The sequence below is a fragment of the Ranitomeya variabilis genome, chromosome 2, assembly GCF_051348905.1.
Source record: "Ranitomeya variabilis isolate aRanVar5 chromosome 2, aRanVar5.hap1, whole genome shotgun sequence".
In the NCBI taxonomy this organism is placed as follows: Eukaryota; Metazoa; Chordata; class Amphibia; order Anura; family Dendrobatidae; genus Ranitomeya; species Ranitomeya variabilis.
Genome location: NC_135233.1, coordinates 933,942,981 through 933,958,770, shown reverse-complemented (window position 1 = coordinate 933,958,770; position 15,790 = coordinate 933,942,981). Strand labels below are relative to the sequence as shown.

The window sequence follows — 15,790 nt, the reverse complement described above, 5'->3', positions numbered from 1 at the left end:
GAGTCTGCTAAACGCCTGAATCCTAGACAGGCCCGCTGGTCATTGTTTTTCTCCCGTTTTGACTTTGTGGTCTCGTATTTACCAGGGTCTAAGAATGTGAAGGCCGACGCTCTGTCTAGGAGCTTTGTGCCTGATGCTCCTGGAGTCGCTGAACCTGTGGGTATTCTTAAGGAAGGAGTTATCGTGTCGGCTATTTCTCCAGATCTGCGACGTGTGTTGCAGAGATTTCAGGCTGGTAGGCCTGACTCTTGTCCACCTGACAGATTGTTTGTGCCTGCTAGATGGACCAGCAGAGTCATTTCCGAGGTTCATTCCTCGGTGTTGGCAGGGCACCCGGGAATTTTTGGCACCAGAGATCTGGTGGCCAGGTCCTTTTGGTGGCCTTCCTTGTCAAGGGATGTGCGGTCATTTGTACAGTCCTGTGGTACTTGTGCTCGAGCTAAGCCTTGCTGCTCTCGTGCCAGCGGGTTGCTCTTGCCCTTGCCTGTCCCGAAGAGACCTTGGACACACATCTCTATGGATTTCATTTCTGATCTTCCGGTGTCTCAGGGCATGTCTGTCATCTGGGTGATATGTGATCGTTTCTCCAAGATGGTCCATTTGGTTCCTTTGCCTAAGCTGCCCTCTTCTTCTGATCTGGTTCCTGTGTTCTTCCAGAACGTGGTTCGTTTGCACGGCATTCCTGAGAATATTGTGTCGGACAGAGGATCCCAGTTTGTTTCCAGGTTCTGGCGATCCTTTTGTGGTAGGATGGGCATTGAGTTGTCGTTTTCATCCGCTTTCCATCCCCAGACTAACGGACAAACGGAGCGAACTAATCAGACTCTGGAGGCTTATTTGAGGTGTTTTGTCTCTTCTGATCAGGATGATTGGGTGACCTTCTTGCCGTTGGCTGAATTTGCCCTTAATAATCGGGCTAGTTCCGCCACCTTGGTTTCGCCATTTTTCTGCAACTCTGGTTTCCATCCTCGTTTTTCCTCGGGACATGTGGAGCCTTCTGACTGTCCTGGGGTGGATTCCGTGGTGGATAGGTTGCAGCGGATCTGGGGGCATGTGGTGGACAACTTGAAGTTGTCACAGGAGAAGGCTCAGCGTTTTGCCAACCGCCGCCGCGGTGTGGGTCCCCGACTTCGCGTTGGGGATTTGGTATGGCTGTCTTCTCGATTTGTTCCTATGAAGGTCTCCTCTCCCAAATTTAAGCCTCGCTTCATTGGTCCTTACAAGATATTGGAAATCATTAATCCTGTATCCTTTCGCCTGGATCTTCCGGTGTCGTTTGCCATCCACAACGTATTTCATAGGTCCTTGTTGCGGCGGTACGTTGTGCCTGTGATTCCTTCTGCTGAGCCTCCTGCTCCGGTGTTGGTTGAGGGCGAGTTGGAGTACGTGGTGGAGAAGATCTTAGATTCTCGTCTCTCCAGGCGGAGGCTTCAGTACCTGGTCAAGTGGAAGGGCTATGGTCAGGAGGATAATTCCTGGGTGGTCGCCTCTGATGTGCATGCGGCCGATTTAGTTCATGCCTTTCACGCCGCTCATCCTGATCGCCCTGGTGGTCTTGGTGAGGGTTCGGTGACCCCTCACTAAGGGGGGGGGTACTGTTGTGAATTTACCTTTTGGCTCCCTCTAGTGGCTACTAGTGATTTTACTCTGGGTATGTCATTCATCCCTTGTATGCTCACCTGGGTCGTTAGGTCAGGGGTGTTGCTATATAAGCTCCCTGGACCTTCAGTTCAATGCCTGGCAACGTTGATATCAGAGCTAATCTGTAGTGCTCTGGTCTTCTGATCCTGGTTCCTGCTTGATTAAGCTAAGTCTACTTTCTTGCTTTTTGCTATTTGTTTTTGTTTGCATTTTTGTCCAGCTTGTATATAATCTGTTTCCTGACCTTGCTGGAAGCTCTAGGGTGGCTGGTGTTCTCCCCCCGGGCCGTTAGACGGTTCGGGGGTTCCTGAATCTCCAGCGTGGATTTTGATAGGGTTTTTGTTGACCATATAAGTTATCTTACTACATTCTGCTATTAGTAAAGTGGGCCTCTCTTTGCTAAAATCTAGTTCATCTCTGTGTTTGTCATTTCCTCTTACCTCACCGTTATTATTTGTGGGGGGCTACTATCCTACTTTTGGGGTCTATTCTCTGGAGGCAAGAGAGGTCTTTGTTTTCCTCTTCTAGGGGTAGTTAGTCCTCCGGCTGGCGCGAGACATCTAGCGACCAACGTAGGCATGTTCCCCGGCTACTGCTAGTGTTGGCGTTAGGAGTAGATATATGGTCAACCCAGTTACCACTGCCCTATGAGCTGGATTTTTGTACGTCGCAGACTTACTTGTTTCTCTGAGACCCTCGCCATTGGGGTCATAACACCTTTCTATCACAGGACCGCTCCTTTCAGCCCGAGCCTTCTGTCCTTCCACTACTATACACAGTATAGAACATGTTTTTCTCTCGGTTTGAGATCACTGAGCCATCTCTATATGGCTCCTAAGAGGACTCACCACTAACCCCTACGGGTTCACTTCCTGTCCTCATCCTTCCATTAACATTATTGAACATTTCTTACAATCAACTAGTTGGATACATATACCTTTTACACGTGAGCATCATCATCATTTTCTTTTTGTCAAGACATTATTGCCATCTATCTGTCTTAAAGCAATACCATTCTTTAAGTGCAACAAGTGAACATCCCCTTTAAGAGGGGATCCAGTCTGTATGAGGTAGCACATCTTCTCAAGCTACCAGTCCGTACTCAGCAAGGGCTCCGGTGCGGTATCTTCGCAAAGAGTCCTTCTTTAAGTAAAACCAGTAGGGAGCACCTTTAAGAAGGTGCAAACTATTTACAAGCAGTTTGTATCATGCACTGTTCATGATTGCGGCAGTTCTTGGTAACGGAACAAAAAGGTAGAAAAACAAACCAAACAGCAGAAACAATAGGGATCCCGGGTGAACAAAGGGATCCCTTTAAGAGTTAACCCTGGACGGGTTTAGCAGCAACATAACGGGAAACAAACAGTTAGAAGAACTATGTACATATTCAGAGTTTTAAGATCTTACTCTTGTGGTGCAGAAGGTGGTTTTTTGGTTCCCGGCCGATGCAGCACCTGTGCTGGTAGTTGGTCTCTCAGATGCCATCAGATCAGCCGGTGTCTGGATTTGAAGGCAAATCCTGCTTGCAAGTTCAGGAGCCGCTACAAGGCGTACGGTGGTGACAGTAACAAGATCTGGCAAATCTGGATCAGTCATGATCGGGGCAACAGGTGACGCTCCCTCAGGCTCACACCGGTGGACGTTCCGAGCGCACCATCCTTGTGCGTTCCGGTGGCGAGTGTAGGTCACCTGATCCCCCCTTTGCAATGGGTCACCATCTCGACTGCAGCAGGGAGTCTTTACATTGTAACTAGTAACAAAGACATCAGTTGGTAGCCCCGGTTCCTGTATGGAGCCCCATCCCCTCTTCGGGTGGTAGGCCAGCACAGTTCCCCGCTTTACCACGTCTTTCCTGCCGTGCGCAGACTTCCTACGTTGTGTATCATGTTGTTCGGTCTCGTCTCGATCTTTCCAGTGTTGTATTAGACATTGCTTATACTGTTCCCAGGTAAGTACCGCAAGGGTGAGGCTCTCCCCCGGAGCTCCATACGGCTCGTTCCAGGGGGTGTCCCACCGGAGGATCACCCCGTCCGGGCCTACATCTATTGGTTCCCCCATCTTGGTCGGTAGTGGAGGTAACAGCTTCCCCATCGCGTCGGGGGTGAGGACTACCCGCTCCACTGAGAAGAAACGGTTATGGTTGCTGGGGTGAGGAGCGGTCACAGGAGCGGGATCGGTCAGGGGAGCCGGATCGGTCGGGAGAGCAGAATCGGCCGGGGGAGTAGGGGTGCCGTCCATACCTGCGCCTGATGTGATTCCACCGATGTCGCTCCGGTCCGTTGACGAGGACGCTGGAATCGGCTGCAACCCGGACCGCGGCTCTTCCGGAGTCACCTCTTGATGCGGCTCCGCCCTCCATGGTTCCGTGGCTGGGATAGGTAGGCTCGGCTCCTCCACTGGCGGCTCCAAGGAGTTCAGGTCCTTCACCGGCGGTGGACGCGAGTCCGTCTCTGATGGGTAGGGGCAGGCCGGGATCACCTCGCTGTTGCTCGGGCACTTGCTGCTCATCGTCGCTGTCGGGCATTCGGCGGCAACGCATGCACCTGGCTCCGCCATTTCTCCGAGGTCGGGCTCCTTCTTCACCTCGTTCCCGCCGTTGCAAGTCAGGGGGCGGTTCTCCTCGGCTGCTGGGTAGGTCATCCTCTCGCAGCAGGAGTCGGAGGGGGCGGTTGCTACTTCTGGCACCGCTTTGGTAGTCTCCTCCCATGGCACGCCCTTCTTCTTCCTCTGCGCTCCTTGTGACGCTGCAATGGCGGCGACTTTTGGCGGGAACTCTTGGCGGTAAATGGCAACACACAGTCTTTGCAATAAAGTACAGTCCAAACACAGTAAATCACAGTTCCAAGGCACACATGACCTGATTCTTCAGGCTTAAGTAGATCCTGTTTGTGACGCCAAGTTTGCAGCGCCCCCACTGCCGCAGGGCCGAGGGGTACCCGGTACCGGGCCTCTGAGTCTCTGCTCCGGGGTTGTCACGGTGGCTAGGCCCGGTCCGTGACCCTGCTGAGGGGCGTACAGTAAATGATGGTTGTGGATGGTGGTGGGGGTGCGGTGCAGTAAATAACGAGGACACCAAGTTGCAGTCTCTTTACCTCTTTACTGAAGATCTCTGGGTCCTCAGTCCGGAATACGGTTCACCAGGCTGCGCAAGTCCGGCCGGTCCAATGGCACCTCCAGAGGTCTCTTTGCAGGTGGAAATCTGTGCCTACCTGCTAGCGCTATGTGTTGTGGTCCTTCCCTGCTGTGCTTACGGAAAGTCCCCACAACTGTTGTGTCTGTTTCTTAAGTTCCCTCACAACTCGATTAGATGATGTTCTGCTAATCCTCCGTCCCTCCCTGATGTTACGGTTAGGACGGCACCCGTATGACGGGTAGGCTCGGAGCTCTTCCGGGACCCTAGAGTCGCCCCTCTCCACAAGTTGCCCCCCAAGACTGCATAGGTGATTTAGGTGAGACAGCCCGCCTATGACTGACTGTCCTGCCGTTGGTTTGAAGTATTGCCTGAAGCTGAATATAGTAATACTTCCTCGGCGTTCCGGCCGCCGGTGGTGCGCCTCAGTAGGATGTTGCCTCGGTCTTACAGCACGACTCCTACTGGTATTTCTCCTTCTTGCTTTGATCTCGTTTCTCATTCAGCACAATATATCTCGCTTCTGTTCCTTTCTTAGGGCACCGCCGCTATGCTGAGCAGGCACGGTCCCGTGACGTTCCTTCTTGTAGCCAGGCCTCTGTCAGGGTCCCAAACCTGACAGGGACCCTACCGAATCTTTCCCTACAAGACCCTCTGCCACCAGGTGTTGTCTGGTCCAACCCAGTCAGCTTTCTCTCCTAACTTCCTGCCTGACCCCCAGTTTACCCACAGTGGTGAGGAGTGGCCTAATAAATAGCACCCTTAGCTCCCCCTGGAGGCCCGACTGTGAAATGTATTGGTGTATGTGATACCTGGTCAGATGAACTCCTTCAGTGCCATCAGATGTACCATAGCCCCCCTTAGCGGCGGAGCCACAGTACTGCAACGACCAGGACTCTGGGGCGCTGCACATCCATGTTTCATCTTCAATGGCCTTGCTGATGGAAGGAGATTTGCACTCAAAATCTCACAATACATGGCCACATTCATTCTTTCATGTACACGGATCAGTCGTCCTGGTGCCTTACCAGAGAAATAGCCCCAAAGCATGATGTTGCCACCCCCATGCTTCACAGTAGGTATGGTGTTCTTTGGATGCAACTCAGCATTCTGTCTCCTCCAAACACGACGAGTTTTGTTTCTACCAAACAGTTCTAGTTTGGTTTCATCAGACTATATGACATTCTCCCAATACTCTAATGAATAATCCAATTGCTCTCTAACAAACTTCAGATGGGCCTGGACATATACTGGCTTAAGCAGGGGGACCCATCTGGCACTGTAGGATCTGAGTAGTCCCTGGTGGCTTAGTGTGTTACTGATGGTATCCTTTGTTATGGTGGTCCCAGCTCTATGCAGGTCATTCACTAGGTGCCCACATGTGGTTCTGGGATTTTTGCTCCGCATTCTTGTGATCATTTTGACCCCATCGGGTGAGATCTTGCGTGGTTCCCCAGATCAAGGCAGATTATCAGTGGTCTTGTATGTCTTCCATTTTCATATTATTGCTCCCACAGTTGATCACACCAAGCTGCTTGGCTATAGCAGATTCAGTCTTCCCATCCTGGTGCAGGGCTACAATTTTGTTTCTGGTGTCTTTTGACAGCTCTTTGGTCTTCACCATAGTGGAGTTTGGAGTGTGACTGTTTGAGGTTGTGGACAGGTGTCTTTTATACTGATAACATGTTCAAACAGGTGCCAATACTACAGGTAATTAGTGGATGACAGAGGAGCATCTTAAAGAAGAAGTTACAGGTCTGTGAGAGCCAGAAATCTGGCATGTTTTTAGGTGACCAAATACTTATTTTCCACCATAATTTGCAAAATAAATCTTGCCAAATCAGACAAGGTGATTTTTCTGGATTTATTTTCTCATTTTGACTCTTATAGTTGTGGTCTACCCATGATGTCAATTACAGACCTCTCTCATCTTTTTAAGTGAGGGAACTTGCACAATTGGTGGCTGACTAAATACTTTTTTCCCCACTGTAAGTTTATCTAAAGGGCACGTCCCATAAGACAAACCTGTTCGCTAAAGCAGCTCACCAGACTGGCTTTTTTCTCCTGTAGCACAGAATTACATGATACCCATTTTAATAATTGAGTTGTGACCTGTATAACCCAGAGCTGCATTTATAGTTCTGCTGGTTGTCATTGCAAGTAGTTGACAAACTTCTTGTCAAATCCATCCCTGACATCCCAGGTTGTTTGTTATAATGCAGTGTGACCTCTAGCTTTTAAAACCCAGTGAGTGTTGTGTCCCCCTTTTCCAAGTATTACGCTTTGCCTTAGGGGTAAAATCCACCTTAGTCCAACCAAAGAATCAAAAATGCACAGGAGTCCGAGACATCATCAGAATGATCAATTAATGCAAGCTTGAAGACGACCTGTGTGCTGAAATTTCAATGTTTTTGCCTATGTGTTCTATGTAAAACCAGAAAGTGATGCTTTGGACTCATTTGTTTATTTATTTTACTTCCGTATATAGCTGCATCCTATTCCAAGACGCTCTACATACATGATCATCACTGTCCCCATTGGGGCTCACAGTCTAAATTCCCTATCAGGATGTCTATGGAGTGTGGGAGGTAATCAGAGTACCAGATTCCTTTGTAATGTATTAGCTTTTAAAAGTATAATGTAAACCAGAAGTAGTCAATGTGGCACATTGTGGGAGCCTCAAGTGTGATCCTTGACTGCATTAAGGGGCCACATATTACATTCAGCCAGGACTTGGACAGCAGGTAGCCACACTCACGTATGAGATTTGCATTTTAGTTGTTTTATTTACTAAAAAAACATTTTGAATGTTCAAAAGAGATATTTTTTTCTCTTTTTTAGATTGCAACCTTATAAACCCCACATATTTGAAGCCTCATTTATATAAACATATACCGGTACCTATCTATGTATGATTCAGATTTTGCAAATGTTCAGTGAAAGTTTGCAATTGATAAAGGTAGAAGTGGAGTATGTATCAGACTACACATAGGTTTGTTAGTAGTCTGTAACCATGGTGGTGCATCAATCTGGTCTTTATATTAACTGTATACACAAAACAGTTAGATATGTTTAATAAAAAAAACCTCTTTGAATAGTGACTTTATTCTTCATTTAAGCTGCTTTTTAAAAAATAAATGTTGCAAAGATACTAGTACGAGTGCTGCCGCAGTGCAGACTCCTGGCTTTGCAGGGGTTCTGCCTGCAGTTCTTTCAGTACCAAGGTCTCTGCTTTCTTCTGTACCATACAATCTACAAGAGTCGGCAAGTACGGAGGTAGACTTACCATTGGTGCAGCGCACAGGGGCCCAACAGGCAAGGAGGCCCACTTTTACCTGTAATGCAGGTGGAATTGTACATTGTGATAAGCTATTTGATTGATAAGGGCCCATATATTGTTTTCACACAGGGGCCCTCGTCTGTATGTGTCCGCCGCTGGGCAAGTATAATGTCAATATGTATACATTTCACAGAAGGAGATACAGTGTATGTATGATTCAAGCATAACATTTTGCTTCTGGGTTTGTTTGCATATATCACATATAATAAGCATAATAAATGTCAGCCAAATCTGACACATAAAATAAAAAGACACAAAAAAAGATGTATTTCTGCCAGTGGAAACATGGTGACTCTGATCTGAATGATATCACTGTGAATGAGCAATGACATATAATGGTGTAGGGTCTATCAGGGCTAGTTGACTTTCTCTGTTAATTAATAAACAAGATTTTTAATAGCTTACTCAGGATTTTGCATATTTCTCTTAATGCATCACTGGTTCTATATCTTATTAACTGCATGTTGTGGTCAAACAATCTGCAATATCCTTTTTTTCAACAAGTTCTGTCATTTTACTTGCAAGTATTGTCTCCCACATCATGGGAATTATAGCCGGTGCTTGGATTGACCTTAAGTCGTGTCTTGACCTTTTTGCTGTCAATTGACAACCCACCACCTAGCTTACACATAATTTATTGATCCTTTTGTACTTTATGGCTTGTGAAACCAATTTGTGTTCTCACCACTTTTCTTATAGAACTTTGTCAGTGTCAAAAAAGAGAAATGAAAGATAATGTTAAATAATATTTCAGAACCTTCATGTATCCAAATGGAATACATCGGTGCTTTCTTCATGCTCATTTTCATACATCTGTTAATGTCACTATCACAGTCCATTCCTTTGGCTTGTGGCTTTGTTCTTGGCATTTATCCTTCTTTATTTAGATAATAAATGTATATGTTGAAATAAATGCATCATCCCATTTTAATATTAATAGCATGCATTTGCCCAAAAATTGAAGAATACCGCCTTGTGTTTTCTTTTTTTTTTTCAAAATTGTATCCGTTGAGTCTGCACACTTGTGTCATAAGCTATATATAATCGATACTATGTGTCAACTGTTATACAAATGTAGAGGGTGCTCTCTGTATTTCCTATCTTTAGTCTACAGATCTGTTTATGTAAAGGTACTCAAACATTAGACAGCTAAGCCTTGGTTCATCCGACAGACATCTTTCACCATATCCGTTCATTCTTGGATTGGCTGAGCATGCCTGTGGTTTGAATGGGGAGAACGAAGTAAGCCACAGTCCGACTGGTAAAGTGATGGCTCATCTCATGGGTGATCAAAAGGATCAGCTGTTAACAGTCAACTTGCCCAATCCTTCTAGCTCCCGACATCATTGGGAGAGAGTCAACTCAACCCCTTACACCAGGGGTTGGGAATCGTTTTTCTGCGAAGGGCTATTTGGATATTTCTACCTTCCTTCGGGGGCCGTACAAGCTCCACACACAGAGTACATCCTGACTCTGGCACTGGTTTCAGGACGTAATCTTTCATTGCATGCCCTTCATGTTCAGTAATGAACACTGCGTGTGTGTGCTAACAGAGCAAGAAGAAATTAATGAGCTTGTGGTAATCAAAATACAGCTCCTTGCCCAAGAATGCGGTCCCTGAGAATCTGCTCGGGGGCCTGATAAAAGGTCATTGAGGGCCGTAAATGGCCCTGGGGCCTGAGGTTCCCAACCCCTACCTTACACAATAGATGGACAGGCAATCCTCCCTAAATTGGAAGGTTTGGTCAACTTTTATCTAATGTTTATGGGTTACATTAGTCTCATTCTCCAATGTAATTTGCAGATAGCCTCTTCATACAAGAAGAGTTCAGGGACTCTAGTGCCACCTAGTAGTAATCCTAGAAGCCAATTTACCCTTTACAGAGCATTACCATATGACTTGGAATATATAGAGAAACTAGAATCACTATTTGCATACAACTGTTTGGGGGTAACTGCCCCTCATCAGTGCACAGCAGTAGATGGGTTGGCTGGGTGAGAAGTGGATGAAAGCACCCCTGAAACATTATGATTAATATTCAAAAATATATAGTCAGTAATTGAACGCTGCAGCCATGTGATTAATGGATTTCCTTAAGTAATTACTCTTATGTAACCCTATACACTTTTTGTAATAAGACACAATAGGTCATTTTCTACAGTTAACCTGCGCCAGGATTTTCCTTCTTGACGGCCACCATTATCTTTTAGTTTTCTCAAAGAACTCATCAAATGAGGAAACGCTGGCGAGTCATTGTGACTCACTGCTATGTCTAGTTTATATTCAGAATCTTAGTAATATTAGTCTACAGTGTTCAAACTGAGATTTTCCAAAGCATTTATGCATACACACAATAACTCTAGAGACGAATAACTGGATCCACGTTTGATGAATGGTGTCAGTATGGTACGGGACAGTTACTGCTGTACATGTTTTTGCGCTTGCGACCGCCTTCATCAGGGATTACACCTGCCATATCTAGCAGTCTTTATTTAGGCAAGTACCTTATTTCAGGATCCAATTGTTTTTTAGGAGTTCTTCATTTTTTAAAAGGCAAAAAATTATATCTTGCTATTGAGACCTGCAGTGTCCCTATAGAAGCCTTTATAGGAAAAAACTCACAAAAAACGCACAGTTCAGCAGCGTCTTCAAACGCCAAGTTGACCTGGGTTTTCGTGAAATCACATCCACTCTGCTTTGATAGTGAAACGCAATAGATTTTCTTCCCACAATAAAACACAGCAGAAATAAACACAGTATATACGCTATGTGGAAATAATGTCTGAAATACGTAGTTTACAGATGATATAGGTTGATAAAAGACAGGTCCATCAAGTTCACCCTTTCCGAGGTCACTGTCCAGTGTCCCATACTGAGCTCTCACACAGCGGCATACAGTATCTGGGATGTTCTGTAATTCTGGGTTCTAAGAAAAATGGGTGGAAAACATTTACAATGCAAAGAACCATATTGCTGGTCATTGTTTTTAGAAGTGGTTTTATACAATATAAGATGAATGCGAGTCAGTGGGGTAAGAAGTGAAGGAAATGTCGGCTTGTTTGCCTATAAATATGAATTAGCCTGATACTTGTCGCTTTGAGAAATACATTTGTTTTTGAGTTGTGGGATTGTTGCACATATGTGATTGATGTTTGCAGTGCAGTTTATGTGATTGCTCCACCATCTCTTCCCCATATCTAACCCCATTTTTGGACACTCTTGTAATCAGCCTCAGTGCTCCTCCAATGACCTGCTGCTCTGCAATTCTCTATTTGCGTGTTCCAACTTTTCATTCATCTCATTCTCAGGAGAATCCAATCATCTGTCTTGTTATTATAATTGCTATTGTAGCCTTTCTTTTTCCTCTACTCGTTTTCCCACATTCAATACTCAGTACAGTTCTTCTCTAAATGTCATCTTTATGCTGCCTCGCATTAGTCACGTTGTGTTAGTTCAATTCTGATCATTCAGAATTTATTAAATATATTTTATGTTTATTTCAGCATGGTATCGTTGTATATAAGAGTAGTAATAAAGCAATGGATATTCCACCATTTTCTGGTGGGTGTCCAACTGCCAGGATCCCCCCACTGACTGAGAAATAAGGGACTGCAGCCCATCCTGGAGCGCTGCTGTGAAGGGTCAGCAGTAGTGATGAGCAAATAGCATTGTTGCACGCTCGGGTGGTCTCCAAGTATTTTGGCATACTCTGAGATTTACTTTTTGTTGCATCAGTTGCATGATTTACAGCTGCTGGACAGCCTGAATACATGTGGGAATTCCCTAACAAACAGGCATTCCTCACATGTATTCAGCCTGTCTAGCAGCTGTAAATCATGCAGCTGAGGCGACGAAAACTTAATTCTCCGAGCACGCCAAAATACTCAAAGATCACCCGAGCATTCTTGGAGAGACCCGAGCAACGAGTATACTCGCTCATCACTAGTCAGCAGCACTAAACCAGCACTGCGGCCCCTGTGTTCTCAACTTTGGTGGTAGTTCTTGCTGTTGTATGATACTTGCAAACATTCAGTAATTGCAGCAGAGTGTTTGCAGAAAAAACGCTGCCTACTGTTCATGCATTTTTGCTGTGTTTAACATGCGTTTTAAAGGAAGGGTTTTACTCATGACAAGGTGTGATAGCATTACCACTTTGTGACTGATGGGGGTACATGCTTGTTCACATGCTGCATTTTTGCAGTGTCTTTCTGGGCATGTTTTGTTTTTTGCGACAGAGCATTTTAAGTAACAGCAAATTGAATGAGATTTCTGAAATCTCATGCATATGTGCTTATTTTTTCTTTGCAGATTTGAACCTTCAAGTTGTTTTTTCACATTTGCAGACTGTCAGTTCTTTCAGTGTGTTTGCAGCACTTTTCACCCATTCAAATGAATGGGAAAAAACATATTAAAGGGAATCTTTCACCTACTTTTTCGTATATAAGCTTCGGCCACCACCATTAGGGACTTATCTACAGCATTCTGTAATGCTGTAGATAAGCCCCAGATGTATCCTGAAAGGTAAGAAAAACAAGTTAGATTATACTCACCTGGGGGGGTGGTCCAGTGTAGTCCAGTCCGATGAGCGTTGTGGTCCGGTTCTAGCGCCTCCCATTTTCATGCGATGACGTCCTCTTCCTTGCTTCCTGTCGAGACTCCTGCGCAGGCGTACTTTATCTGCCTTGCTGAAGGCAGAGTAAAGTACTGCAGTGCCCAGGCGCACTTCTCGGACCCCTGCGGCACCCTTTCTAAGGGCTGTCCCACACGTCCAGATAATTCCGGTACCGGAAAAAATCGGTACCGGAGTTGTCCGTGTGCCCGTGAGCTCAAGTAGGCCATACGTGCGGCACAAAGTTTAGCGCTGTCCCCTGCATCGTGCTGAAGCCGCGATTCATATCTTCTGTGCAGCAGCGTTTGCTGCATAGAAGATAGGAATAATAGTGTTTAAAAGAAAGATCTATCTGTCCGCCGCCCTCCCACCCCCTGTGCGCCCCCCCCCCCCCCCCCCCGCTGTTCTGAAAATACTCACCCGCGTCCCTCGTTGGCTGTCAATGCTTCCTGGTCTGGCCGCGCCTTCTACTGTATGCGGTCACGTGGGGCCGCTCATTTACAGTCATGAATAGGCAGCTCCACCCCTATGGGAGGTGGAGCCACATATTCATGACTCTAATCGGCGGCCCCACGTGACCGCATACAGTAGAAGGGGCGGCCAGACCAGGAAGCAGCGACAGCCAACGAGGGAGGCGGGTGAGTATTTTCAGAACAGCGGGGGGGCGCACAGGGGGTGGGAGGGCGGCGGACAGATAGATCTTTCTTTTAAACACTATTATTCATATCTTCTATGCAGCAAACGCTGCTGCACAGAAGATATGAATCGCGGCTTCAGCACCTTGTGGGGGGGACAGCGCTTACTGTAGCGCTGTCTCCTGCACGCCACAGGGACTGCACACGGAGAACGTCCGTGTGTGGTCCGTGTTTTACACGGACCCATTGACTTTAATGGGTCCGTGTAATACGTGCGCTCCCACGAACACTGACATGTCTCCGTGTTTGGCACACGGAGACACGGTCCGCAAAAAATCAATGACATCTGCACAGATGCATTGATTTTAATGTGTGTCTATGTGAGTCAGTGTCTCCGGTACGTGAGGAAACTGTCACCTCACGTACCGGAGCCACTGACGTGTGAAACCGGCCTAATGCCACATGCACACATTCAGTATTTGATCAGTATTTTACCTCAATATCTGTATGTCAAAACGAGGAGTGAAACAGTCAGAGGAAAAGTATAATAGAAATACGCACCACTTCTGAATTTATCACCCACTCCTGGTTTTGGCTTATACTGAGGTAAAATACTGACCATATACTGAATGTGTGAATGTGGCCTAAATGTTATTTACATTCAAGTCTAAACTGAGGATCCAGTTGTGAATAGTTACCTTTCCATGTTGTGATTAATAAGGGCCCAGATGCTGAGATACGTGGAGCTGTTTGGTGGCTTCATCACACGGTAGAACTTCTCTGCGTTATAGTAAAACTATAAATGTAATTACATAATAAAATCAGTAAAGCCTTGGCTCTTTGTTCCACTATCCATGAAAAAATATGAATGCATCTGTGGTTCGGGTGAAGCTGGAGGTTCTTTAGCTTGAAGTAATTGCTGGTAATGGTTGCCCATCTGAATATTGAGTTCTACACCGTAATCACTTAAATTCATGATGACTTTCCAATCTGTCCTTAAAAAATGTTGTCTGTCCTTGATTTTTTTTTGTTGATAAGTTGTCTAGAAAAAATATAAAATCAGGTTGTCAATTCTGCACATGTACACATTATAAATCACTTTTTCCATTTATCTCTAGCCGTCAGTGGGCACAAAGATAAATAGACACGCATCACTGGTGGTGTTCACATACCCAAAGAGATATCGATTGCTACCATAATAGAAGAGTGTGGCCTACAGATTCCTACACTGTCTGTGCTATGTGGTCGGCACCTCCGCATGGACAGCAGTGAGATATATGTGGAAAGAATGTAACCATGAGAAATGGACACTGCATTAACCTCCAAGTCTCTTGTGTCTGTGGACACACAAGGTCAGCCTCCTGACCTGTCCTCAAAGCGAAGCACTGGGAACCGATGCTGAATTATTTCACTCACATCTTTTCACTTTGGTCACTTGGGCATTGTATGTCTTCATATCCAATTTACAAGTCATTAATGAATTTTATTCTAATGTCTTACAGATACCTTCTCTTATCTCCCAGGCGTGTGATGAACTCCACACAGAGGTGACCATGCTGGAAAAGAAGTTACGCGAAGCTCAGGCAAGACTTACTGAGAAAGATCTGGGTAAAGAACGTGAGGTTACAAACCTGAAAAAAATAGTTTCTGAGCTGGAACTTCGATTGTCACGAGAGCAAGACCACAACATCTCCATTTTGGAAGAAATGAGAAAAGACATCCACACAAAAGCTGACAAACTGAAAGAGATGAACTTAAACTGTGCAGAGCTGAGACTCCACCTGGACCAGGCCACGCAAGAGGTAGAGTGTTCATGGTTCATCTATCTGGAATATAATAAACATTTGATCTATTTGACATCCATTTATTCAACAGATGAGATGATAATTATGAACGCAACCATTAAATGTGAATTATGCACTTGGCCCATTACAGTGCAAGATGTAAGGCCTCATGCTCACTGATCTGTGTTCTGTACGGCTTGCTAAAGACACATTCTGCACCTCCATATGCTTTTGATTTTATGCAGAAGTACTCTTCCCTAGAAGCAATGTTTCTAGGGGATAATATAGTTCTGCACAGAAGCACCAAATGGCAGCGCTCAGATTGCCTAAGGGTCTGTAATACAGATCTGTAAGGACTCCATGTGCCCCTGTACAGGCTTTACCATATGCATGATCCCTGAGGGCCGCCACCAAATGTTCCTTATCACTGCATTTTTATCAGACTGAACAGTTTCTGATCTCTAAACAAAATTAAATATTAATCACACGAGAACCTGACTAAGCGCACAACAGTTTGGGAAATAGTTACCTTATTTATGGAACATTGTTATCACACAACTTAATCATGATAAATGGTGGCACCATCTCTTCCAACAATAACTGCAGTCAATTTTAACATCAATCAATGAGTTAATCGAAATGATGAAGAC

General features: G+C 45.5%; 1 protein-coding gene across 4 annotated transcripts in view; it reads left to right on the top strand.

The window, feature by feature from the left end:
* LEKR1 (leucine, glutamate and lysine rich 1) overlaps positions 1-15,790 on the top strand; it is a 235,398-nt gene that overhangs the window by 215,726 nt on the left and 3,882 nt on the right. For 3 of the 4 annotated variants that reach the window (XM_077292942.1, XM_077292944.1, XM_077292943.1), the window contains one exon: positions 14,859-15,158. In XM_077292942.1, the coding sequence (XP_077149057.1) occupies positions 14,859-15,158 (300 nt within the window). The remainder of the gene's footprint in view (positions 1-14,858; positions 15,159-15,790) is intronic. The other variant, XM_077292945.1, reaches the window with a different exon arrangement.